Source organism: Populus alba, chromosome 8, assembly GCF_005239225.2.
Source record: "Populus alba chromosome 8, ASM523922v2, whole genome shotgun sequence".
In the NCBI taxonomy this organism is placed as follows: domain Eukaryota; kingdom Viridiplantae; phylum Streptophyta; class Magnoliopsida; order Malpighiales; family Salicaceae; genus Populus; species Populus alba.
Window position 1 is genome coordinate 4,361,616 of NC_133291.1, and position 27,167 is coordinate 4,388,782.

General features: G+C 35.2%; 3 protein-coding genes across 10 annotated transcripts; 2 read left to right on the forward strand and 1 right to left on the reverse strand.

Moving 5' to 3' along the window:
* Window positions 1-296: 296 nt before the first annotated feature.
* Window positions 297-5,450, forward strand: LOC118055850 (protein SMAX1-LIKE 8). Its single transcript, XM_035067864.2, has 3 exons — window positions 297-1,948; window positions 2,613-2,856; window positions 3,325-5,450. The coding sequence occupies exons 1-3, from the start codon at window positions 684-686 to the stop codon at window positions 5,236-5,238; spliced, it is 3,423 nt and encodes a 1,140-aa protein (XP_034923755.1). The 5' UTR covers window positions 297-683; the 3' UTR covers window positions 5,239-5,450.
* A 2,821-nt stretch (window positions 5,451-8,271) lies between these two features.
* Window positions 8,272-12,845, forward strand: LOC118055849 (PHD finger protein ALFIN-LIKE 2). Its single transcript, XM_035067863.2, has 5 exons — window positions 8,272-8,515; window positions 8,638-8,670; window positions 8,857-9,079; window positions 12,156-12,276; window positions 12,375-12,845. Exons 1-5 carry the CDS (start codon window positions 8,422-8,424, stop codon window positions 12,615-12,617), a joined length of 714 nt encoding a protein of 237 aa, XP_034923754.1. The 5' UTR covers window positions 8,272-8,421; the 3' UTR covers window positions 12,618-12,845.
* Window positions 12,846-21,358: 8,513 nt separating this feature from the next.
* On the reverse strand, window positions 21,359-26,972 carry LOC118055848 (jasmonate-induced oxygenase 2). Of its 8 annotated transcripts, XM_073411189.1 has the most exons (5): window positions 26,863-26,972; window positions 26,064-26,419; window positions 23,896-25,249; window positions 23,241-23,571; window positions 21,359-21,771 (listed from the first exon to the last, which is right to left on the reverse strand). In XM_073411189.1, exons 3-5 carry the CDS (start codon window positions 24,390-24,392, stop codon window positions 21,523-21,525), a joined length of 1,077 nt encoding a protein of 358 aa, XP_073267290.1. In that variant the 5' UTR covers window positions 24,393-25,249; window positions 26,064-26,419; window positions 26,863-26,972; the 3' UTR covers window positions 21,359-21,522. The 8 variants fall into 8 exon arrangements, with proteins under 8 accessions (XP_073267290.1, XP_073267291.1, XP_034923747.1 ...); XM_073411190.1 differs by having other exon boundaries at window positions 23,319-23,571; window positions 23,896-26,419; XM_035067856.2 differs by having other exon boundaries at window positions 23,896-26,419.
* Between the last annotated feature and the right edge of the window lie 195 nt (window positions 26,973-27,167).

A 27,167-nucleotide genomic window follows, 5' to 3' on the forward strand; every position in this document is an offset into this window, starting at 1 on the left:
AGCAGCTGGCGGGTTTTATCACCTAGTCTAATCGTATATTTATAACCCAAACATTCGACTCGAGTCAAGCTGGTGATCTAACTCATCACCGAGTCAACTTACTATCAGCACTTTTTTGAAAACTCAATGACTCCCTTCTCACTCTTTACGGGAAAAAAAAACCCCACCATGGCACCAAACAATTACACGTAAGCAGACAGTGACGTTGACTGTCACTGTTGGTCCACTCAAACTTAAGTGGACACAGCATCTCTTTCTATCTCCGCGTAGCTAGGTAGCTAGCTAGCTTGATGTTATCAAACAAACACACAAACCCTCTCCCTCCTCCGATAAACACAGAAACAGAAAGATATTTATATAGAATCTATGCTCCCCTCCCCTCTCTTTCTCTTACTGGGCTCCACTTCTCCCCTCCACCTCCACCACTTCGGTACCTCCTCCACCACCAACATCATCATCGTCGTCATCATCATCATACCATCATATTTAAGTTTTTAACACCCTTTACCAAAACACCGAACTTATTCTTTCTCATTTCTTTCTTTATAAGCCTACTTTCTTTATCTTTCTCTTCTCTTCTAATCTATAGAAAATATACAAAACAACACAAAAAATATATATAAAAAAATAGACGTAACAAATTTTGTTTACCTTGTAACTATCTCTTACAGATTTTACCGGCCATGCCGACGCCGGTAACTACAGCAAGGCAATGCTTGACTGAAGAAGCAGCTCACGCTCTCGACGAGGCAGTGAACGTCGCACGCCGAAGAGGACATGGCCAGACCACGTCGCTTCATGCCGTCTCGGCTCTGTTATCACTCCCTTCGTCACCTCTACGTGAAGCGTGTGCGCGTGCGAGGAACTCTGCATACTCACCGCGACTCCAATTCAAAGCGCTCGAGCTCTGCCTCGGGGTGTCACTCGACCGATTGCCGACGAGTCAACTCGGTGATGACTCACCTCCTGTTTCGAACTCGCTCATGGCTGCTATTAAGCGTTCGCAAGCGAACCAGAGGAGACAGCCGGAGAATTTCAATTTGTATCATCAAATTCAACAGCAGCAGCAATCGTCTTCTTCGATTTCGTGTATTAAAGTGGAGCTTCAGAACCTGATTCTATCGATTTTGGATGATCCGGTTGTGAGCCGGGTTTTCGGTGAGGCGGGATTTCGGAGCTCGGAAATCAAGTTGGCTATTGTTAGACCGTTGCCTCAGGTTTTTAAATTCCCATCCTCACGTTTCAAAGGCCCGCCCTTGTTTTTATGCAATCTATTATCAAGTGAGGATCCGGATTCGTTATACTCGTGTCCGGGTCGGAGCGGTGCTTTTAGTTTTCCATTTTCGGGCGGGTCGTTCCTTAATAATAACAACAACAGTCATAGTACTACTAATAGGGATGTTAATTGTCGGAGGATTGGTGAGGTTTTAGCGAGCAGCAGAGGGAGGAATCCTCTGCTTGTAGGTTCAAGTGCTTACGATACACTTGCAATTTTTAGTGAGATAGTAGAGATAAGAAAAGAGAATATCTTGCCTGTGGAGTTACGAGGGTTAAGTGTTATTTGCATTGAAAGCTATGTTAACAAGTTTATTACAAGTGAGGATTTTGATAAAAAGAGAGTGGATTTGAGGTTCGAGGAGTTGGGTCAATTTGCGGAGAGGGCTTTGGGACCTGGGTTGCTCGTGAATTTTGGTGACTTGAAGGCATTTGTTGGTGATGACAGTGATAATAATGGTTTGGGTGATGCAGCTAGTTATGTTATTGAGAAACTGACCAAGCTGTTGCATCTATATGGAGGGAGGGTGTGGCTTATCGGTGCGGCGAGTTATGAGAACTATTCCAAGTTTGTTGGAAGATTTCCTTCCACTGAAAAGGATTGGGATTTGCAGCTCTTGCCTATCACTTCTCTCCCGACTTCTTCCATGGCCGAATCTTACCCCAGGTCAAGGTAAAGTGGTGTTTCTTGCATTTTGGTACTCTGGTGTTTTTTTTAATAGTTTTTATAGACATGCATGCATGCTTGCAAGGTTTTTTTTTTTTTTTTTTAATGGTTTTTTGGTATAGAATTAGTTTTTATAGACACCCTTTTCTTTTTCTTTTTCAGTTTTTCCTTTCTAATGAAATTTTTTTAAAAAAACGTGTTTATTTATTTAAAAGAAGAAGAATTTTTCCACCAGAAAAATAAACAATACATCATGATTACAACTATTTTTCATAAAAAATAAAAAAAAATCTTAATATTTTGTTTTTAAGATAATTTAACCGTAGAATGTTAATTTTATTTTATTCCAATTTAAAACAATCACAAAAAAGTTATATTGTTAACTCAAAATATAAAGTCTTTATATTAGATTTATATAATTTGAAGTCTGTACATAGCGAGTTATTTAATTCAGTCTCTCGTTTGGGTGAAATCTCTAATAATAGTTTATCCTGAAGGTCTTGTATTTTTAAAAAACTGAAAAAAACCCATCATTTTCAAGTCCTTTGTGTGAGACCATGTGGACCTTCCTTATGTAGGCTGTATGCATGTGTGTACGTTTCATTCTAACCTTCAATCATTTCTTGCCTACTATTCTCACATTTTCATGTTTTTCCTGCTGTAATTGCAGCTTGATGGAGTCATTTGTTCCATTTGGCGGGTTCTTCTCCACACCTTCTGACTTGAATGGCCCTTTAAATACCCCTTACCAGTGTATGGCCCTTTGTCATCTATGCAATGAGAAATGCAAACAAGAAATACTTTCTGTTTCGAAGGGAGGATTTGTCGGTTCAGTAGCAGACCATTACCAATCTAGCTTACCTTCTTGGCTGCAGATGGCTGAAATCGGCACTAACAAGGGGCTGGATGCGAAGGTGTGTATCGTTTTTATCTTCCAAATATGATACGCTTCCTTGCTTGAGCTGCAGTTGACTATAATGTGTGTTTAAATGTAATATATTGTGGCTGTACACCTCTGAATAGCTACAAGGCACATCGTATTTAGTTAACCTTACTCTCGTCTGGCCTTATTGGAAATAGAATTTATGCATCGACAAAATGTCTATAGTTTCAACAGGTATGATCTGATCTCAGGGGGCCTTATAATTGTACGCCCAACTTCCTTGTTAGGAACCATAAACTTAACTAATTCTATGCTTTCGGTGCAAGTTTATGGTACACTTCATACGGTAGTTTGTGTTTTGGACAAGAACTGGCTCTTTTTCTTGCAGGACAAATGGAGGGGACATTGTCATAGCACATTTGATTTAACACACTGCATTAAATTATGATGAATTTTTTCCATGTCCATGTAAACACCAGTTTGTATCTTTTCAGTGCAGACCAGAGATGATGGAACGGTATTGAGTGCCAAAGTTGCAGGTCTGCAAAGGAAATGGGACGATATATGCCAGCGTCTTCATCACACCCAGCCACCTGGGTTAAACACTCATCTCCCTCAGTTTCCAACTGTTGCGGGCTTTCAGCTGGTTGGAGACAAAAAGGAAAATGTTGAAAATCCTAGAAGCAAAAATACAAGTGCACTGCCAAATGGAAGCAGATGTGTGAATGTAAATTCATGCATTCCCTCTGACATACAAAAGACACCGAGAAAGCAATTAGGTTTTCCTCTTCCTGTTGTTTCTGAGGCTAAGAGTGATTGTATTCTATCCAAGCAACGGGAAAAACCTTCAAAAGAAGAAGATCTTGAGTCTGGTGGCCTCAGTTCTCCACATAATTTCTCCAATTCGAGCATGGTTGATGGTAGTCAAGCATCACCAACATCCATGACATCTGTGACCACAGATTTGGGCTTGAGAATAAGTTCCGTCCCTACCAGTAATGAACTGAAGAAAACTGTAAATCAAAACCACATGGAGCTTCCACAGGACCGATCAGGTTCCTTTTCAGCAAATGTTGATGCTGTGCATGGGAGTATGTCTGACCACTGGGCTCCATCATCATCATCATCTTCTTCTCCTGACTACGGCGGGCAGTTTGATCTCAGCAATGCCAAGATGCTCTTTAGAGCTGTCGTTGAAAGAGTTGGCTGGCAAGATGAAGCTATACGTGTTATTAGCCAAACAATAGCTCGCTGCAAGGCAAGAAATGAGAAACGACAGGGGGCAAGTCTCAGAGGAGATATATGGTTCAGTTTCTGTGGACCTGATAGGCGCGGGAAAAAGAAAATCGCTTCTGCCCTTGCAGAAATCATATATGGAAGTAGGGAGAACTTTATTTCTGCAGATTTAAGTGCTCAAGATGGGATGCTCCATACCCGCATGGTCTTTGACCACCCAGAGGTGAATGGCTACACTGTAAAGTTAAGGGGGAAGACTGTGGTTGATTTTGTTGCCGGGGAGCTGTGCAAGAAACCCTTGTCTATTGTGTTTCTTGAAAATATAGACAAGGCTGATGTACAGGCTCAAAAGAGCTTGTCACATGCTATTCAGACTGGTAAATTTGCAGATTCTCATGGAAGAGAAATTGGTATCAGCAATGCAATATTCGTGACAACTTCAACATTGACGGAGGATAAAGTTTTCTCTTCTAGTAATGAGTTCTCCACCTATTCCGAGGAGAGAATATCAAGAGTCAGTGACTGGCCAGTGAAGATATTAATTGAACAAGCTCTTGGTGACGAAGTAGGCAAAATGGTTGCGCCATTCACACTGAGAAAAGGCGTCTCTGGTTCTATCTTTTTGAATAAAAGAAAGCTGGTTGGGGCAAATCAAAATCTAGACAGACAAGAAATCAAAGAGATGGTGAAACGAGCTCATAAGACGTCAGCTAGGAATCTAGATCTGAACCTTCCTGCAGAAGAGAATAATGTGCTAGACACTGACGATGGAAGCCCTGATAATGATCATGCACCTGACAACTCCAAGGCTTGGTTGCATGATTTTCTTGAGAACATTGACGCGAGTGTGTTTTTCAAGCCTTTTGATTTTGATGCTCTTGCTGAAAGAATATTGAATGAAGTTAATGGGTGCTTCCACAAGATTGTAGGTTCGGAATGCTTGCTAGATATTGATCCAAAAGTCACGGAGCAGTTACTCGCAGCTGCCTATTTATCTGATCGGAAGAGAGTGGTTGAGGATTGGGTGGAGCAAGTTCTTGGTTGGGGATTTGTTGAAGTTCTGAGAAGGTACAAACTGAAAGCAAATTCCATTGTGAAACTTGTTGTCTGCAAGGGCCTGTTTGTAGAAGAGCGCATGTCAGGAGATCACCTTCCAACAAAAATTATAATCAACTGATGCCTTCAAAAAGGGCAATTCCTGTGTTTTTTAATGTGTAATTTAGCATTTAGGATCAAGTAGCTCTTGTTTATCCTCTTAATCCCATCTATTCTAGCGGGTTTTGCAGGATAGGTACGTGTAATTGTGTATTAATTATAATCTGCATGTAGTGCTTTGGTGATGTGTCACCTGCTTGTTAAATACATAGTTATATGTCTTCATTGCTTCGATTCCTACAGCTGATGTACAATTTTTTTGATTTCCGACTAGGTTTGTGGTATCTTAGCAGATACTAACCTACATAGGAACTTTTTGTTCAAGATTCTTGAATGCAATTTCAATTGTGTAAACGTGTTGGCTTGCTGTTTCAAGACAAAAAGGACAGAATATTGGGATAAAAATCTGTTTAATAGCAGAGAGACGGAGGGAGGGACGAGAACAAAAACTAAATTTCATCTGTCTTCAAGTCAGAAATTGAGCAATTTATGCATCTCCAAAAAAAAGTATAAGAGGGACGTGTTCTGGAGATATAAATAATATTTTTTTTAAAAAAAAAAAACTATCCTTGAGCTTAAAATATCTATTTATGTCTCCAACTTAAGATTTAAACCATTAATTTTAAAACACTTAATTTCCACCATTTAATTTGAAAAAACTCGAATGTAAAAGGAAAAAAACCATAAAAATAAGATAAATATTTAGAAGTGAGGGAAAGAGGATGGAAAATAGAAAGAGAATAATTTGGTCAGGTGAAGTCTGGTCACAAATCTAGCATATATACTCTAATCTTTCTTGCCCAAGGTGCGTCCCAATCCTGGCACACCTAGGAGTGGTTCCAAGCCGGATATGCTTCTTTTTTCCTCTATCTATTCCAATTTCTTTTACGTGTATATATGTTTTTAAAATTTGCCTTATATTTTTTTTTATTATAAAACTTTATTTATCCGCCGGTCAAGAAAATTTAATAAAATTAACTGACTAAAGTAGATTACGAATTTTTCCTAATATATATCAATAAAAAAATGAATTAACCAAAGGAAATTACAATTTATTAGATAAAATATTTATTTTTATAAAGTTACATTAAAAAATAATAAATAAATAAATAAATTATGAAATGAAGAATCTTTTTCAAAATTTAAATAAAAACTGAAGTAATTATAGAATTGAGAATTTATTTTTAGCATAATGTGAATTGAAAAGAATATTATTATTAAGAAATTATTAAATAATTAACATGCAAAATTATTAAATGAAAAAAAAAATGTATTGTTTTAAAAAAAGATTTTCTACATTCTGTGTTATCTTAGACACCATCAGTCAAATATGATATAGGAACACATTATGTTTGGATATCATCGTAAAATACAATAGTGTTATGGGGCAGAACAAAACTCTATTATAACCATCTAGGTGATGGCCCAGTGGTAAGAGTTTGAGACCAAGAGGTTTGCTCCCTTTGTGGTCTCAGGTTCGAGCCCTAGGTTGCTCATATAATGGTCACTGGAGGCTTACATGGTCGTTAATTTCAGGGCCCGTGGGATTAGTCGAGATGCGTGCAAGCTGGTCCGGACACCCACGTTAAACTAAAAAAAAAAAAAAGTGGAATTAACTCCATCTTTGCCATGAAATCTGCTCCTTCTCGCAAAGTGCATCATAGAGCTATGACAATCTCAGTCGAGAAAGCTACTCATGATAGGGAAATGAGGATAAAACTCAGCTCCTGAATGGCCTTCAAGGAATCCCGTAAATCTGTCCCTGCCATCACTGTTTTCTGTTTTATATCTGTTGATGTTTTAGAAATTCAAGAAATCTAAAAATAAGTTTTTCGGGTTGGATAATCAGTTAATCAATTAATTATAATAATCTAAAAATAAAATTTTCGAGTTGGATAATAATAAGTTCATCAATTGATTATAGTAATCTTATCCATTCTTTCTATCAAAAATAGTTGATAATTTATATTTAATGCTTAATAGATCAAGATGGATTGTGGTTAATATCTACAAAAGATTTTTTTTTATGAAAACAAAGACTCTCCGATACTTAAATAAATATTTTTTTAGAGAAAAAAAAATACAATAATATTCTAGAGAGATATGTTCTCAATATATATATACAATTAAGAATAAAAATTGTAAATCTTTGTTTTGAAAATTTCATGATGTAGTTATAGTTATGAGTCTTATCTTTTTATATAGATGAGAGATTGAAGTATAATTTTATATTTGTAATATTTTGAGTTGTATTTCATTTATTTTATCCATCTAAAAAATGATGATATGACTGGCCATAAAGAACTTTAATTCACCTAATGGGCTTGGTGAAGTATAAACTTAATTAATTAAATTTATTTTTTTTTAGAAATAACTACTCTATGATTCTATATAAAAATATATATAATTAATGATATTACACCCAATTATTTCTCAATATTAGACCCATCACGTTCGAGGCTTGACACACTATCTAATTCAATCACAATGGGGTCTGGTTAGCATCGAATCCATAGCTCTCAAGGCTTTGCACACCACTAAGCCAATCATGGTTGGGGTTGGCTTTGATTGGACTTAATGCGCCAGACCCAATGATATGCTAACATGTACCAATTCAATATACCAAAAAATTCAAAAAATTATATCTATATATTCTTTTAATTAATCATTTTTCTTAAAAATATACCGATAAAATCTTATTTTATGGACATCCTAAATCCCATGCTAGCATCAACCACTGCTTACTTGCCTGCAGCTCAGAGCCACTCTGAGAAAAGGAATTATAATTTTCAAATACTCACAAGAATACCTGTAAACCGATCCAATAAAAAAGGAACAGCAAATTAAACCCATGGGTTTGAAAGTCTGGAGTCCAAGTCCTAATAATACGGCCCACAAATTAAACCGGAGTCCAAGTTCTAATAACACGGCCCAATAGAACAAAACGTCTAGATAGTCCATTTTCACCAAAACCAGCCCGAAGTGAAAAAAGAAATCCTGGCCTGCCAAAACTCACACAAACCCAAAAGACATAAAAACCTCCTCTTTCTCATTCTTCCCAGTCTTCAGCCTCAGCCTCGGTCTCGATGCAAAAGACGACTGCAACAACAACCTTTACCATCAGTACTCTCCTGTACAGACACTAACCTACCAAATTACCCTATCCATCAACAATAACCAAATTAACTCATTAATTAACTTATGTATGGCTTCCATACTCACAAGCCCTCGCACTGTAGAAGAGATCTTCAAAGATTACAGCGCTCGTCGCTCTGCCCTCGTTCGTGCTCTCACTATCGGTATCCCGATTTCAAATCCCTAAATTTCTTAATTCGTTAAATTAATCTTCTTCGCATGCATGTGTATATTGTGGGTTTCTTTTTACTTGTGCTGATGTTGTTGCTGTTGTTGTCTTTGTCAGAAGCCGATGAAGTTTACATTCAATGCGATCCAGGTTTGTTTCTCGCTTTCTCTTTTAAGCTCAACGCTGACCTAACAAACAAAACAAAAAAAATTCAATAATCTTTTAGGATTCTACTGTTGTTGTTATTAATCTTTTCGTTATTTGTGATTTTTTCTTGGATTTTTCATTAATGTTTGTTTTAACCAACGGAAATTGACCTTGTACAATGGATTTTAGAAAAAGAAAATTTGTGCTTGTATGGACATCCAACTGAGTCCTGGGAGGTGACTCTGCCAGCTGAGGAAGTTCCCCCGGAGCTCCCTGAGCCTGCTTTGGGCATTAATTTTGCCAGGGATGGGATGAGTCGTAAAGATTGGCTTTCTCTTGTGGCTGTCCATAGTGACTGTTGGTTGCTTTCTATGGCATTCTACTTTGGTGCACGGCTTAATCGCAACGACAGGTACGTTGTTCATTCTAATTTTGTTTGTTGATTCCTGCTTACATTTGTTCACAAATAGGTGGTGGAATCTTAGGTTCTTAATGCTCCGCAATTCAGAGGTTCCATTTGTACTTGCACTGATTTTCATGTGATACCAATTGCTTTATTTGTTAACTTAACTTGGTATTCTGATTCATGAATTCTGTTTTGTATAATTTATGTGAAAAGGTCAGCTATTCATAGTGGCCAAGAATTTTTTGGGCAAGGGTATCAAAGAAACAAAATTATGGGAAGCTAATAATTTTTAAGACATGAAATAGTGTGAAGAAATATTGTATTACACTCCATGAACACTTAAATGGTGCTTGTGAGAGAGTTTTAAGAAAACTCAGTCAAGGGAAATGTTCGGTTACGCTACATGATTAGTGCTTTTGAGAGGATGGCAAGAAATTTTGATTTGCTGAAAGTTATATTTCTAAATAAATAAAATGCGCAATCATTCTGGAATTCACAGACATCTCAGCTAGCTCAGTAGTATTGCTGTGTTATGTTGCTTTTTATCAGAATTCAACTTTTTACAGTTAGGTGAAAAGACAACATTTTGAACCTGTTAATGCATTTTGAGCACATAGAGTAGTTTGAATGATCGCTTCTTAAGTTCATGAACATTGTTATCATATTTAAAATAGAAATTGCAGTTGTAGACATAGCAGGAAAAAGTAATATTCATGTGGTTAACTAAAATCACCTTATCTAAAAGGCACGCTTCCCGTGTTTATGTTGTTAAGAGGAATGTAATAGATGAAAAGGGGACTTGATAGGATAAAGTAAACGTGTTTGTAAATGTAAAGAAACAAATATTTCTCATTTCACATGTTTTCCCTCATTAATCTTCTACAAACAAGATTGCTATTGAATTGGTCTATGCTGTTTTTATTTTGTGTGTGAGCTTGTTCACGTACCCCAAGACCGTATCTTATCAAGTTTTCTGCATTTTTGCTTTTTGAATAGGCATATGGTTGAGGGTTTTTCTATGTTGATGTAGAGGAAAAAAGACATTTGGTTGGTTAGGGTAACAATACACTTTGCTTGTTGAAATAAAACTGACCCCTACAGCGACGTAAAAAAAACTAACTAAATGAAGCAAAATGATATTTGAATTATTTGAATCTTGAGAATTAACTCCTTTGACTAAAGACAGTCCTGTTGTTCAACTACTTAATTTGTTTTCCTGTCTTCACTGAAGGTTTGTTGCGTTGTGAAACCTCCTGTAGTTATATGTGTTGTGGTAGAATAGTTGCCTTGTGGAATATTGATGTGAAGTGAATTTGAGGAAGGATGTAGGTCCTGTATCAACTTTCCCAGTATATTCATCCCCTACATTATGATACTTGATCTCCGGTAGATATTGCTTTCTCTCACCACTCTGTTTGTTGTTTTAGTTGCATTGGTCAATTAAGAATGGTGATGTGGCACACCATGCCACTAACTTGTAGTTTTGAGAAAAGTATCTTCTAAGAAATATGTTTTGCTTTGTGCACAAGTTGTAAAAGTGACGATGTCTTACACTCCATGGAAGACTGGTGAAGTATCATCCATCATCAGTCACACTTGCGTACTTCGTGACGCAATGTAAAACATAGATAGAAACCACGTTTGTCGACAAGTAAACCTCTAAGGTTTTAGCCCTATACTATAGAGAAATTAATGGAGAAAAACTCCAATATATTCTGAAAAGTTTTTAATTCAATCATCTAATAAAAAAAAATATCACACCAATTTTTTATATAGAGTTTAAAACTGGTCTAACCAAAAGAATCTAAAGCTAAGTTGGAAAAACAATAAGAATCTGAAATTAACTAGGAAAATAATTAAAACAACAAAAACAATAACTTCATCTCCTAATTTGAGGGCCATCCCGACCTCGGCTAGCTGAACCCTACAGAACCGTGCTCTTGAATCTCTCGATCAAATTTGAGCTTGGTCCAATGATCATATCTAAAGTTGTGGTTGTTTTTGTCAGATATTGTGTTTGATGTGTTCTTTGTAGGCTTTGCCTTATTTATCTGGTCTTTAAACTCATCTGCAACATGTTCCACATCATTCGGTATGGAATTAATCTTAATTGCTTGAGAGGGAATTTTGACCTTTTGAGCTTGCAGCTTCTTGTTTTCATATTTTGGTATCAAAGTTAGCAGTTTTGCCATTATGGAGAAGCACTCTAGCAGTGCTTGTAAGCACTTAGGTGTAATATTTCCTTCTTTTTATCCTTGGTCTTTTTTTAATGAAACACCAGAGAGAATGAGCTGGGCTTCTAATGTCTTCAACAGCATTGCTTGTTAGTTTGTTAATTAAGTGTATCTTCTTTTTAATATTTGTGCTTGGGAATGGTCAGAAGTTTGGTGGATTGTGCCTGACTGTACTTTGGCCCAAATGAATTAGAATGCTACTCTGGTCTTTGGGACCTGCCTGGGATTAAGATATGAATATGATCATAGGCATACATGGCACAAAGTGAACAACAGAATTAAATCAGGTTGCACCTGTCTTATCTTTTCCATGTTCAAGTTTACCTATGTTGGAATGGCGATATCTTGGGTTCTTGACCTGCATAGGATGTAAATACCATCATAGAAATATTTGCAATGAAGTGAACTTAAAACTGGACAATTTGGATCTCCTCGGGAGTGCACATGTATCCGCAATGCAATTGTTTTATGATCCCCCAGACGTTGATGATAACCCAGATCTTGGGTTCTGCTTGCTGGAATTTCAATCCACTACTAGAATAGCATATGGCTAGTAGTTTTGAATAATCTTATTAGCCGGATACTGTATAATGAGGACCTTGTGATAGAGCTGTTAGATGTTTTCTACATGGACTTGTGTTAACTATTATCAATTGATAATCTTGCGTTCCTGTTCTCTTCATGCACCTGTCTCAATTTGTTTTGCACAAGTTGTCCAACACTAAATACTTTATGTTTCTGATATGATTTCCTCTTCCCTGTTGTGTGCTTATGTCTTGAACCTTTGATTTCAATGTTGACATTTCACAGTAGCATAATTTAGTGGTTATGTGTTTTTCCCCTCTCAGGAAGCGATTGTTTAGCATGATAAATGATCTGCCCACCCTCTTTGAAATTGTAACTGGGAGGAAACCAGTAGAAGACAAACCTAGTGCGGAAAGTGGCAGCAAATCCAGGAATAACACAAAGGTGAAAATGTTTTGTCTCTAATTATCAAATTTAAACTCATAAATGCATTTGTTGTGTTTGACTAGTTTTGGATCTTTAACCTACCTATTATATTGCAGAGATCAATAGACGGACAGGCGAGAAGTAATTCCAAGTTAAGTTATGTGGAGGATGAAGACGAGCATGGAGACACCATTTGTGGGAGCTGTGCAGGGAACTACAATGCCGATGAGTTTTGGATTGGCTGTGACATCTGTGAACGATGGTACCATGGAAAATGTGTGAAGATAACACCAGCAAAAGCAGAAAGTATCAAGCAGTACAAATGCCCTTCTTGCAGCACAAAGAAGTCTAGGCACTAACAGACAGCAAAGCTTTTGAGGGATCGACCTCATTATTGCTCACTGATGTTGTTCCAAAGCACGATAGTTTTTTCTTTTATTGCTTAAAAAAAGGTGTTAAGGTTCCATCTGGGGATCACAGTGCTTATCTAAGTGAATGTTGTTTTAACTTTGGGGGTCTTCACACCGAGAAATTCTTGTCTTAGATTTTGGTTAACGATAGTTTATGGAGTATGTGATTAATGTTAATGGTGCCAATATCGAATTGCAGGAGGCTATACCCGAAGGATTTCCCAAGGACAGCCACGGTTCGATACAGTTGTAGATCCTAGCTATGCTGTGAGTCACGTCCGCAAGTGAATTGTGGAGCCCATTCCGTGTGATTTGCATGTATAACTAGGATTTGGGACTGCATGCAATCGTGGCTATGTGTGGCACGGTCCATTAATGAACTTGGGCTCATGGATCTTGGAGTTTAAAGGTTCAAACCTGGAGATATCATCTCATTCTCTGTGGTTGGGAGAGCAATTTTTTCGTGACGAGCCAGCTGCTTCTAACACGAGTCAATCGACTTGGATATTTGTATTTTGGGTGCGTAAGGTAAGCCCGTCTGTGCAAAATGGTCCTCTCTAATCCTGCATGCCATGGCGCCGCCCTCGTGTTCGCTTGACAGTAGCTGATTAAGTAATGTCTTTTCTTTCCGATGAACAAGTTAATTTCATTATCGATGGAAAAAAGAAAGAATTAAAGAAGAGGACAGCTGGAGTTAATCCCTGTTGAAATGAAAGATTCAAACAGACCACAGTTAATAATAGGCAGTCTGATACCGTCTCTTTTTATCAAGGGGAACAGAAAATTATGTCAACCTCAATCATTAAGCAAATCTCAAACAGCAAACAGAAGAGGTTGTCTGACATCAACTTTACAAATAGGGAAACCATAAAATCTATTTCTATTTTCGAACAGAAACACAGTAGATTGACTATGCAGTTCGGAGAAGATCAATGATTAATATACAATCTAGCATTTCTTCCATCCATGAAAATTTGATGCATGCACCCCAAGAGATTCATCAGGATTCCAGTTTCCAAAATCTAAGTTTTCTTCTGTAAGCTCTGTTTATTCCAGGCAAATTCTTGATCCCAAAGTTCGTATTTCTTTGAAAAAATGGCTAATCAAAGAACAAGTGATCTCTGCTTTTGTTTGCTTGCTCGCAGAGAAGGCCTCCTATGTTGCAAGTCAAGCACATTCATGGAGCATCTATGATGCGGCGCCTTCCTCCATAACTTGGACTTCCGTCAAACAAAAATCTGCTGTTTCAGCTAGACATGTCGCTATTTATTAATTATTAAAGCAGTGTTTTTCAACAGATAAACCAGGTAGAGGTAATATGCTGAATCAAAAAAAATGAAGATGATGGTCTTAGTTATAAATATACAGTAGATGATTGATCTCGTCAAATGATGATCCGCTATAAAGTCTAATTTTCAAAGACTCGGTTGGAGCTGTATCTCTTTTCCTCTTCAGTTTTGTTTGAAGGTGTGTTTTGGTGGGATGGAACTGGAACAGATAAATGAGCCAGCAATTTGAGGTTTTTGAAATTTATTTTTTGACGAAAACCCCTCATGTCACGAAGCTTTTCTCCTTGTTCCTCCAATATTATGTTTCTACGCTGGGGGAGGAAGTGGAGAGAAAAGGGGAGCCTTGTTTTAGCCCCTAACGTTTTACCGGATTGTCAATCTCATCCGAAAGTAACTGCTTTTATCAACATTTCTCAATTGGGTTCTTTCTTTCTACACGGTTTCGTAACGAAAAACGTCAAATTAACTTGAAAAGGGGTATTTAATGAAAAACATTAATGGACATGGAAATGTTTGGTGTTTTAGGGACACAACAGAGAAAACATTTAGCTTGGAGATCCAATTTAGAGCTGGTGAATGGGTCGGGGACTAATCGAGGATTCTCTGAAGATAAGGAAAGCTGGAAAAATACTTTTAAAACTTTGTAAAATGTCCTAGAGCAAACAAGAAAATAAAAGTTGAAGGAGATTGAAGGATTTTTTTTTTTTTAGCATGTTTTTTAAAAAAATATTGGAGATTACTAAAACTCCTTTTGAGATATTAGATAAAAGGTTTGTTAGGGATTGTAATAATAGTGTCAGTTTCAAAGTGTTTTTTATTTAATAAAGTATTAAAATAATTTTTTTATATATTTTTTAAAAATTATTTTGATATTAGCACATTCAAAAAAATATAAAAAATTTTAATAAAAAAATAAAAAATAATTTAAAATACAATTTAAACCACGTTTCCTATCACTCTCATCAAATTGTACGATAGCGTTTCAGGTGACGTTTTATCACAGGAAAGGGATCACAGACACGGAAAAATAAATAATTGGTACCGTGCTTGTTGGCTATGATCAAGGCCAATTCTAATAGTTTCTTCACCGTCTAGTCTTCTCTGATCGTGCCCTTCTAACCACCGCCTACAGAAAATAAACGTGCCAGGTCTTTTTAGCACGTGGAATCTGAGTCTACCTCTCTCTTGTGCGTGATCACGCAAACACAGCATCATGTGCCCTACTTTGATAGTAAGAATCACACACAGTAGTAAACTATTGACGAGATTTTTGTTACTTTTTTTTTTGCCCCCATTTGAGCGTCGGAATATCACATTTTTCTTATCGAAATTTAAGGTTCACTGAATCCAACCAGTGGAACACTGTGTGACACTGAATACTCCGGCGCCATAGATGCAATTACAAGTTGCAATGTACTTAATTATTATCCTGATAAATTCAAGCCGACGGTTTCCTTGAGCTGTTTGTTTTTCATGTCTTGTTTATCCTGTGTTCAAGTTAGGATAAAAAAAGATTTTCTTTTTTTGTGAACTTATTTTTCTAGGTGTAGGTGAGGAATGAGGATAATCTTTTGAGTATTTGATTCTAGAGAGAGAGAGAGAAATATTTATTATTTTTGTGAACGTGTTTTTCTAGCTAGCTAGGTGTAGGTGAGGATATAATCTTTTGAATATATTAATATTTATTTGATAGTGTTTGGTATTTCATTTCCGAAGTTTTTTTGAAAAAAAAATTAAAAAAAATATTTTTTTATCTTCAAATTAATATATTTTTTAATATTTTTAAATCATTTTGATGTGTTAATATTAAAAATAATTTAAAAAAACAAAAAAATATTGTTTCGACTTATTTTAAAATAAAAAATATTTTAAAAAATAACAACTATTATATACCCACGCATGGCTGCACAACCACCATCTTATGATTTAACTGGGATTTGTTTTCGAAATTCTAATCACTGGAGTATCAGCTTAGTAGGTGCCAAAGTTTGTTGAAAGGCTCCTATCTGTATCCAACGCAGCAAAGAGGCAAGCAAATCAAATTATTTGATTGTTGATTGATATAATTTATGCATTATTGACCGTCGTGTGTTTTTTTATTTTCTTTTTCTCGTTTAAATTATTAAAGTTGTATTTGAAAGAGAAGCGCACACGGACTGTCAAGTGTCAACATTTGTAATACCAGCACTTGTGATTTTGAGAAAAATGCAAGAATTAAGAAGAACATAAGAACTCCTAGGGAATGCAGATATCTCGGATCCGGCAGGTTCTTATGCATCCGCACAATTAATATTATTCACATCCAACCCGCATTAAAGACCGATACTAAGCAAGAGTTTATAAGTGATTAATGCCATTGTTTATATAAAGTATTCAATATCAAATTTATATTAAATATCATGTATATAGTGTTGAACTATGTGGTTATTAATTGTTAAGTGATTTTGCAAGTCATGTAGTAAAACAAAAATACATCACCACCTAATTTACATCACACATAGCTTAATTAGTACTTGATATATAAATACTTATCTTAAATACTAATTTTATATATTCGTAATTCATTATCATTACTATCACGCATTCATAATTATAAATTAAATTTCAATTATAAACTTTGATTTATTTTTACAGGGTTTGCTATATAATATAATGATAATTAAAAGAATTAATTTATTGAGTAAGATTTAGTTTATAAGTGAAGGTTGGATAATTAAATTTATTTTATAAGGTTTATAATAACCATGTATATTAATAAAAAAATATATTAAAAATACTAGGTTGGATGATGGATGATATAAAACTTTGATTGCACTTATATCCAACCCATTTTAACCCAGATAAAATCCAATTAAAACTCCATTCAATTGAGTTGGGTAATATCCATTACCCAATAGTGGATGAAGTTATCATTCACAAGTTCTCCTATGCCTGTTGTGCTTTTTTTTTTCGAGTTGTATAATCTCTCTTTTTAAATTTTGGACTAGACTATGATCCTACTCCAAGACCCTCCTAGGATCAAAATGCTTTCTTGTTTCTACAAATCTTATATTCAATTATCACAAATAAAGGCTGTGTTCCCTTGTCAAAAAATTTTAATTTTAATTTTATTTTGTTTGGGAAATAGAAAACTAAGAAAACACATTTACTAACGGAAAGTGATTTTTTTATTCCTGAAAATGAATGTTTTTTAACTTTTCACTTTTCTAAAAAAACTCAAAAAACACTACCAATATTTAACAGTTTCCCGACCAAAAATTAAGTTGGTGCTTTCTTTAATATGTTGATGGTGATTATTTTATTGATAGATTCGCGAATGATACAAGCCATTGAAAAAAACTCATCTGTAATTTTTGGGATGTTTATAAATCCATCATTAATAAAAAAAAAATATTATTAATGGTTTTATAGACAAACAATGCATGTCAAAAAAAAGCCAAGTATTTAAAAATGAATCATCTCAATATAAAAGCCAAGTATTTATTACAAATTTATACATTCAAATATAATGAAACAAGAATAAAGACAGTGTTGAAGGAGGAAGAGGAGACTAGTCATCTCTGAGACTATAGAGCCAATAAGAGGGTGCATATGTACCATCCATCTATATATGATCTAATAGAAATGACCATTCGACGGAGTTCTTCATAATCCACAAAAAGTCGTTTATATTTTTTATTGAGATGAGTCATACGTTCTTGCACTCCTTAATCTAACAAGGCCACAAACTTCAAACATTGAGTGCTTGAGACCGATTGCGACCTCCCAACATTTGAAACACTACAAGATGTCCGTAAGTTCTTGATCATAGTGTTGGAGAGTTCATACATCTGATTTCTATCAGGTCCACCAGACGATCTCGTCTCTAACCATAAATCCAAATCAAAATCCAGGTGGATCAAAGGATGGTCCCTACATCTCTCCTTCAATCAGCAGTTATATGTCTTTTGGAAACAAAAAAAATGAAATCATCAAATTCAAGAAAATAATAACTTAAGAAAGAAAATGGATGGAAACCAATGTACCACAAAGTACTAAGCGCGACTATCGATGAATTGTTGTATTATTTTTTTACGGTCTTCACTTTGCACGTGCGTTTTCAAAAGAAGCTTCATTGGACTTGGCTCACATTCAAGTGTCATAACTTGTAAGATAACAACGTAGTCAGTTAAATATATTTATAAATTACAACAAATTAATTAAAAATAGATGTGATTAAAATAAATTTTATCATCTGCTTTGCATGCGAAATAAATAGAATAAAGCCGCTGATTTGCGTTTTAATCTAACAATGAATCTACTTACTCAGGTTCCCCGTACTAGACTGTAACCATCGTGTCGGACATCGTGTGTTGAATATTTTCCATCCATATATTTTTTGGGATGTATAACAATCTCAAATCCTTCCAAACCCAGCAAGACGCATCAATAAATATATGTAAAAATGAATTTCCTAGTAAGCAGTACGAGCAAGACAAAATTGTATGAACCCAGCAAAAGAATGCAATTTGTACAGTAAACGAAACAGTTATTGAGACAATAAAGTACAATTTATGGGTACTATTCTGATTGCAAATCATTGCAGGAATGATTAATTGTTTGCTGTGCTTGACGGATTCCTCGGCAGAGAATGAATCAAAAGGGGACAAATGTGAATGCAAAGTGTCTTTTCAGTGGAAAAGGAAGCCAGGATAGTATCCGCATTTCCTTCCACCAAACAATCAAGTGCTTGATACTTGAAAGGAGCATTGCAGTAGCTGTGGGTGTGGGGTGATTAGTTCGATGTGTTTCTTTTCAGTAGCTGTTGATATTACTAGAGTTGAAAGGCTCGGAAGAACAGTTTACAATTACGTTTGTTTTAATTAGCTGCTATAATGTGAACTAAATAGTTTACTAGCCATGCTTATTATTCTAATTAACCCATAATTTTGAGAGAGGGGATTGGATCCAGCACCTGGTAGATGAAATTTGTCGTTTCTTCTGCTTACAACATTCAATATGATTTTATTTTGCTTCTTTTCTTTTAAAGGTGAGGAAAGTCATTTGAAATAGTCAATCAATAACATTATTTCATTTCAAATGTTGTCTACGACCATCTTATCTCTTTTAATCGCAAAAAATCAGTATGGAAGTCCACATCTACATGAGGAACAGACTTCCAAATACCTAATCCTGATTATTTTTCGTCGAATTCCAACTGATACAGACATGTTGGGATCCTATTGGATATAGCTCGTAGAAGTCATTTTTTAGAAGATAAAGATATACAGGAGAACTTTGTCTCTTGCTTGACTGCCTCATATTATTGTCACAGATTGACAATCAAGTTGCAACACCTTTCTACACAGCAAGATTCACTAATACCAGCAACTGGGAATCAATTATTTTCTACTTTGATGTTTTTTATATAAGATTTCAAGATGACATCGAAAAACTAACATCACCCGACATTAACCCTTTTTAATTTTACTCTTTAATTAGCCCCGTTTTCTCAAAACTCCAAGGAAACTCCAGAATGGTTCGTTTGGGAAACGAAAAGGTTTAACAGCGATTTGCGTCCTTCAACAAAGGCGATTTATAGGAACATTGAACGTGGTGGTTTAAACCATCAAAATTGCAGCCTTATGGTATTGTACGTGGCAGTGATTCTTCCATCTAACACTGTCATGTTTTGCTGTTAGAATCTGGACGAAAAAAGGGTTTACAATTTCAATTATTTGGGTCTAGGTTTCATCCAAAAGCCCAAGTCTTATCAAGATGTGAGTTAACACCCCCTCTGATCACTTGCATCCCATTTCTTAGGATCTGACAAGTAATAGCTCAGAATATTTATTGGGTATTTGGATATTGAACTAGATGATTGAGTCTAGGTTTCATTCAAAGGATCCAAACGTTGTTGTGGGTGGTCTGATATTTTCGCTGTATGTCTTATCGCGTCAGGGTTATATCACAACACGAATTCTTGCTTTTGCTGTTTCGAGATACAGTTTGCACCAAAGTGGGACACCAAACTAAAGAAACATCAACATCGATCAAAGATTAGACACAACTTGTAAATCCTTAATTTAAGACTTGGATTTTGCGATTCGTAGATAGCAGCACCACACAGTGATCAGAAGCCTCAGGCCACCCAAAATTTCCCCATGATGATAACAATACTGATATGTTAACTTCATTATATAAATAAAGATTTTGTTAAATCATGCAATCTGCCAGTAGTAAAAAAAAAAATCTTGTGAAGTCCTTTCAATTACAAGGCGGTGATTTTGATCTTAAAGCTACAAGACAATAAAATGTGATCTTTTTGGTTATTTTATAACAATTCAACAAGAAACTTAACCCACATATATAGTTGACAAAATTGACTTTTAAAACATGATTGATGCATAAAAAAATAATTTTCAATATTAATTATGTATGTATATGTATTAATTTGCTAATATATTATGTTTTTGCCCATTTAGATAGAGATAAAGTTACAAAGAGACAAATAAAGATTAAAAAACCTCACATACACGCAAAAGACACGGCTTTTGCGAGTTTGAAAGTTTAAATAATTTAAAATTAAATAATACCAATATAAGTTGTCATATAAACTATGGCATTCTTTGATCTTTGACTTCATTCAATCAGAAATACATCAGTGATGTATGAGTGCTTCAGTCTACGGGATATAAAAAAAAATGGCTCCACCACCTTTGTGTAGAGTGACACATATGTATTCTCGCTTCATCTTTTTGAAAAGTCTTGAAGCAGAAGGTTAAAAAATTTAGTTGTCAATTACAAGGACACATAATCATGGGTAATTATAACTTAGTAGTTTAGCAAAAATAACTAATTAATCCTCATGGTCTTAATAATTGTTATTTAATCCTTATGTTTTAGCATATATTTATAAATCAATCCTTCTCTATATTTCATGTTTCTTTAATCTTCAATTTATTTGATTTTTTTAGTTTTTAAAAAATACAATGATTAAAAAAAAAACAAGTAAATGATGACAGGTTTGAGGAGAAAAGAAAGCATTTTTTGAAAAAAAAAAAAAAAAGAATTATTAAATGGTTAGCACTGATCAAAAAAACTATTTAATTATTTTTTAGTACAAAATTTAATTAATTTATTTTGATAAATTATAAAGACTAGATTATAATTGACTCAATAATTACTTATGCAATATTTTGCTATTTTAGTGTTGCCTCGTGCGTGCCTCGTTAATCAATTAAATGTTAAACACACATGTTTTTTAGACAGTGATTTGTTACCTTAATCAACGGTACCTAGACGGGACAGCATCTCATCACAAGATGTAATTGGAATCTTTTTTGGGCCCAAATTTTTCTCCAACGAGAAATGGAAGTATAGAATAATTTTTTCTCATTTTTTATTTGTCTTGCCGCTTAGTTCTATCATAAATTAACGATTTTTTTTTTCAAGGCATTCTGCTCTATGATTACAAGATGTATAGCTTACTCAAATTCTAACCAATGAAGGGAGTGTTTGCTTGTGATTTACAATAATGTAATAAATTATCTATAGCAAAAATTTCCTAAATATTATCGTCACCATCATCGCGGAGATTTTAGAGACTCCACTTGGGATTTGCCACTGGGACCTCTCATTCTTATGAAGAGTCTGTATTCATCAAATGTCATCGCTGGATAGAGTGGAGGTCTGTCAGGCGCCACAAGCTCCTTCAATGGCTCTATGGGTACATCACTCTTTGGATTGTAGAAGAAAGCTAGAGAGACTCGCTCTTCCGATGAATTTACTATCACTCTATGCTCCACACTCTTGTAAGTTGCATTGCTTAGCACCTAATAATTAAACGAAATATCAGAAAACATAGAACAAAATCGTTTACTGCGTGCATCACTTCAGAATGAGAGTGAGTTTGCGACGGTCAATTAATTATATTATATATTATTTACATCACATGGCATCGTTCAAAAAACTAAATAAAAAACAGGAAAGGTAAGGAATAAATTGCTCAAATGGAAGGAACGAGATGCTAGACTGCTTGTGAACTTTGCAATCCTAACGAAATCTACGGGAACCAAACAAATAGTCTAAAAGTACGAACCCAACTAGGGATCATTTGATTTAGATTCCATAATTTAATAATTCATTTAAGGTTCCTCATGTAATAATTTATCTATTTATTATCAACGCTTTCCATTAACTTCACCTGCCACTTCATTGTAAGTTAAATAACGACAAATGACAAAAATTAATATTCGAAGACATTTACAATGGAGAATATATTAGGTGGCTTCCAAATTGTTTTAGGCGGAAAAATGGTACATGTAATTAATTTGATGGAATGGTAGTTAATAAGGGATAAGCCATGATTGTAGTTAGGATCTTAGGATAAGTTAAATTGTAATAAATATTATATGCATCCTTGCAAGAACTTACTACACCTATATATTTGCTTTCTTTTTTGTTACAATTGTTTAAATATTTGTTTTCTGTATCCCATTCCACATGTTTCAAACGTGGCATTGGATAGCTCATCTGTGTTTGTAAAAATCAGAAGAAAAGCGGGAGGTCTATGTATGATCTTCTTAATTAATTTTGAAAGCGGGAAGAACAATACTGGTTATGGAGGTCTAAACGAGAAGCTGTATATGCTTTCATAAATTAAGAGATGAAACTATGTATTCATGCCAAATTATTAAAATTGACTAGGACTTTATCTATATGTTCACTCAAGTCACTCAAAATAATATCGTTATAAATCTAATTTATATATATATATATATATATATAAAAACAATAACTTTGTTTTTTTAAAATAAATTAAATTAAATTTTGACTAGTTTAATTAGATGATAAGTTAATTTACCAGACAAACCAAGTTAATTTTGGATTGATTTTATTTGACATCTGAACTAGGTAACCAAGTCTAACAAATTCTAAGCTGATTTTCCAGGGGAAAATTAACCAGGGACGAGTTTAAAAAGTGTGAAAGCTCATCCGATGCTCCAATGGGCATACTTAAAGCTTTTCATCACTGATGAGACCACTCTCCCTCATTCGTCCCTATTCTAAAATGGGACCAAATGACAAGTTACTAAAAAACTTTGGACCACCCGTTGCGTAAATACTCACCACTTATCCATCAAAAATATATGTGCCCTATACATGTAATAAATTTCAATTCTCAGCCATACGCGCATATATATATATATATATATATATATATAGAGAGAGAGAGAGAGAGAGAGAGATATTTCGTATGTAGATAATCTAGCTAGTGAGAGAAATAGAGAGTGTAGGTTACCTGAATTTGATCACCAATATTAACAATAAAAGCATGTGGAGCTGGTTTTACAGTAATCCAGTTCTCATCTTTACGAACCTGAAGACCAGGGACATGATTGTCTGGCAAGAGAAGGGTTATGCCACCGGGATCCGAATGCGATGATAAACCAAGGGCCAGGTCAGGCTGTGGACACTTGGGGTAAAAATTAACTCTGAGGCATGCCCCAATGTTTTCGCCGCCAAATGCATTTTGAAGTCGTTCCTCTCCTAATCCAAGGTTTATTGATAAAACCTTCATTAATCTCCCACATAGCTTCACCAATTGCTTACCATATTCATCAAGCACTTCCCTACAAATTAGTAAAGGGTTACTTAAAACTAATTAAATTGAAATTGCGGTATTAAAGATAACTAATAAACGAAATGGTAGTTAGGTAAAATCCAAATATATGGTTGATATCCAACGTTTAGATGTAATGATAATTATAAGTGGCCGGCAAAAGTGCAGTCAATTACTAGGTACGATGTATCATATATAGGAAATCAATTTGACACGTCGAATTTGCAACTTGAGACGCCTTCGTGTAATTTTAGTGTGCTAAAAAGTATGAAGAACCAAAAAGATATGCGCATATATATGTTATGAAAATGGATTGAAATATATATATATATACCTGCAATCAGCTGGAATGGTAGGCCATTTGTTACAGTCTTTCAATGTTGAAGGAAGATAGTGGAGGAAGTAGTAATCACTCCAATCAAGTATGGCACCTTTTTCAACTCCTAACCGGCTACCATAACCTTCATAAGTCTTGGGTGTGTTTGCATAAGCTTGCTTAACCTCCATGGGCGAATGAAAGAACTGCCTCCATGCTTCTCGGGCACGGTCCATCAATTGAGGGCTAACACCATGGTTAATCACTTGAAAAAATCCCCACTCCCGGCATGCTATAGCAATTTGGTCAAGTATAGCAGCACGGAGGGCATGATCATCACCGTATAGTCCGACAAGATCAATAACAGGGATGCTCACATCCATTGAAGCAGTGGAATTTATGGATGGCCTCTCTAGCGGAGGCTTGACATATCGCTCAGGAATTAGGGGTGTGCCGCTGTCGGACAAGGATTGTACACGAACTATTGGTTCGGGCCACTCTTGGAGCTTATTCATAACGTTTGTAGCTAGGTTTGGTCTCCGAGGTTGATTCTATATAAATGATAAGGGGTACCGTGAAGCAACAGACATGGTCTTTTATAAGCAATCAGTTTTGAGAGCGAAAGAGTACTAAGACGATGAAAGAAAGCGGTCTTAGTTCCCAAAAACTAAAGAGGGAGGGAGGGAGGGAGGGAGAGGGCATGAGAGAAGAATATAAAGAAAGGTAATTGTGGAGGGGGGGAGGATAGTGGCAAGCGTTCGGGAAGTGAAATTGACGTGGAAGAGAACGTGCAAATTATTATGTTTTAAAATATAAGAATGGAGGCATGATGATATATATCCAGATATTTATATGCATATTGTGTGAATTTGGGTTGAGATGGAGCAAGACAAACAACAGTCTTCTTCACTCTTGTGTGTGGGTTTTTTTTGCAGCAAAAGTGTCAAATGTGTGGTGCCCGCATTCGTCTACTGCCATTTTCTATTTGGGTGATTGTGGACGAGCCAAAATACAGATGAGCAAGTGGGAGTTCATATATCATCCCATCTCCTTCAATTACCAATCTATTTTATAAACCGAAAAGACCCATTCCAATATTTCAGCGACTCTAAAGAAACCAGAAAAGAAAAATAAATTTAGCGATTTATTTTTCATTTTTTTTAATATTGAATAAAACCATTCATAACTCTTGTCGTGAGTACACATGTATGAAGGGGACTATAAATTTCGGCGCCGTGCTAACTTTTGTTTGCTCTCCCTTTCATTAGATGTAATCCACAGACTCCAATATAGAACCACTTCAAGAGAGTGTTCTCGAATGGGTGGCAGCAATAATTAATAATGATAAGTGTTGAAAGCTCGCTCTCTCGCTCTATTTGGCATTCAAGTTTTACCAGCAGAAGAAGAAGAAGAAGAAGATCTTGTCAGTTACTCGGCTAGCTTAATATTTGATAAATATGTAAATGCGATTGTTTTAGCTAGAAACACGAGAATAACAGTGATATGAATTAAATGGTGCGAACTTGTGAACAAAATATGCAAGCTAAATGTATAATACATGAGTACTAAAAAATGCACGTTATGACGTTATTTATTTATTTATAATATATGTAAACAAAATATGTGTCGATATAATTTAAATGTTTTGTTAAAATATATTCAGTTTAAATGTAATCAATAAAGAAAATTCTTACTTGCATGTCAAACAAAAACTATTCCAGGGACGAAAGATAACTAGACAAATAATCGTGTGGATAACCATGGCTTTTCAATCGATCAATTAGATAACACTCCATTCCCAAGCTGACGCAAACTTCTATCAGTACTATTTTTGTTTTTTGTTTCTATCAGAATTAATGTAATTATACTCTCTTTATTCAAGATTATATATGTTGTCTTTTTTAATGTAATAAACTGTTTAACTTTTCTACCAAAAAAACTGTTAACTTATATATTAGACTTGAACTGAATTATACACATTAACGAAGTATTAAACACACATAAAAAAATATGTATTCCTACTCTAATGTCAGTAAATAAATCAGTTGTGCTTTCAATTTGAAGTTTAATAAGAGAGAAGAAACGATGACTTCCAAGTGGAGACCCACAGCTACAGTAGCGTGAATTATAATGGATAGGATAAATTAAACTGTAAAGCTGGGGGGATGAGAAGAAGAGAGACTTACCTGGTCTGCTACTCCTGAAGATGAAGATGAAGTTGAGGGCGATCGGTGCTCTGGTTGGGCGACATTTCTTTCTCTCCTTCTGCTACTGTTTTCGTTTCTGATTTTCCTTTTCGTTCAATTCTTGTCTACACTCTTCTTCCTCTTCGTCTCTGTGTTTCTGTGTTAACCAATGTTCCCCTCTGCTTCTGTTTCTTCTTATCTCACTTGTTCTGGTCACCGGTTTTCTCTCTGTCTCTATGTTCTTCTTCTTTTTCTCCTCTCTCTTATCTTGACTCTCTCTACACTCTCTCTGTCTGTTCTTTTTTGTTTGCGTTAATTTTCTTTCAGTTTGTCCTCCTGCTCGCTCTCCTCTGTCACTTAATCACAGCAAAATTAGAGAAATGAGATGAGATGACAGTAAAGAGGAAAAAATGTCTGCAAGTGATTATGTCCACCTGGCTTGGAATTTCCTTCAATTCCTCGGTTAAAGCCTCACGTACGGGGATTGAAAACATTTTGTGAACAAATGGTGTGTGTTTGTGTGTGTATTAGATATGAAAGGGACCAAGATTAACTTAGTCGGCTAAAAATGTATGGATAGTCATTTTGTGGACAAGTAAGCTATCTAGAAGGTGGGGAGGTAGCTTCTACCTTCATTTTATCAATTACCATAAAAAAAGACCGGAGATTGTTTGCGATCCCTTGAACTTACCTATGTAGCTTGTGAATCCACTAGTCAAACATGATAAAAATAAGGAAAAAGGTGTACAAGAAGCCTGGAGAACGAACAAAGTACAAAAGGGTCAAAGCATTTGCTCACCTCTATTTTCATCTCTCTCTTTTGGGACTTGGCTTATGAGAGAGAGGGAGAGAGGAAAAGGTCGGGGAGGGGGAGGGATCTGTGCATGTTGTGATATGTGAATGATCAAGATATTCATGTTTTTATTATTATTATTAATATTAATGTTTAATTTAGGTATAATTTAATTAATTTTACAGGTTTTAAAATTAATAATTATATAAATCTTCAATAATTTTAAAATTTATAAAATTCAACCTAATAATTTTTAAAACACAAACATCATATCAAATCTGACCTGTTAACTTATTCCTTTAAAACATTAT

Coding starts and splice junctions, on each gene's coding strand:
- LOC118055850 (XM_035067864.2), top strand. CDS start 684: ATGCCGACGCCGGTAACTACAGCAAGGCAATGCTTGACTGAAGAAGCA. Junction 1,949..2,612: donor GAATCTTACCCCAGGTCAAG/GTAAAGTGGTGT, acceptor CTGTAATTGCAG/CTTGATGGAGTCATTTGTTC. Junction 2,857..3,324: donor ACAAGGGGCTGGATGCGAAG/GTGTGTATCGTT, acceptor TTTTCAGTGCAG/ACCAGAGATGATGGAACGGT.
- LOC118055848 (XM_073411189.1), bottom strand. CDS start 24,392: ATGAATAAGCTCCAAGAGTGGCCCGAACCAATAGTTCGTGTACAATCC. Junction 23,572..23,895: donor ACCATTCCAGCTGATTGCAG/GTATATATATAT, acceptor ACTAATTTGTAG/GGAAGTGCTTGATGAATATG. Junction 21,772..23,240: donor ATATTGGTGATCAAATTCAG/GTAACCTACACT, acceptor TTTAATTATTAG/GTGCTAAGCAATGCAACTTA.
- LOC118055849 (XM_035067863.2), top strand. CDS start 8,422: ATGGCTTCCATACTCACAAGCCCTCGCACTGTAGAAGAGATCTTCAAA. Junction 8,516..8,637: donor CGTTCGTGCTCTCACTATCG/GTATCCCGATTT, acceptor TGTCTTTGTCAG/AAGCCGATGAAGTTTACATT. Junction 8,671..8,856: donor TTACATTCAATGCGATCCAG/GTTTGTTTCTCG, acceptor AATGGATTTTAG/AAAAAGAAAATTTGTGCTTG.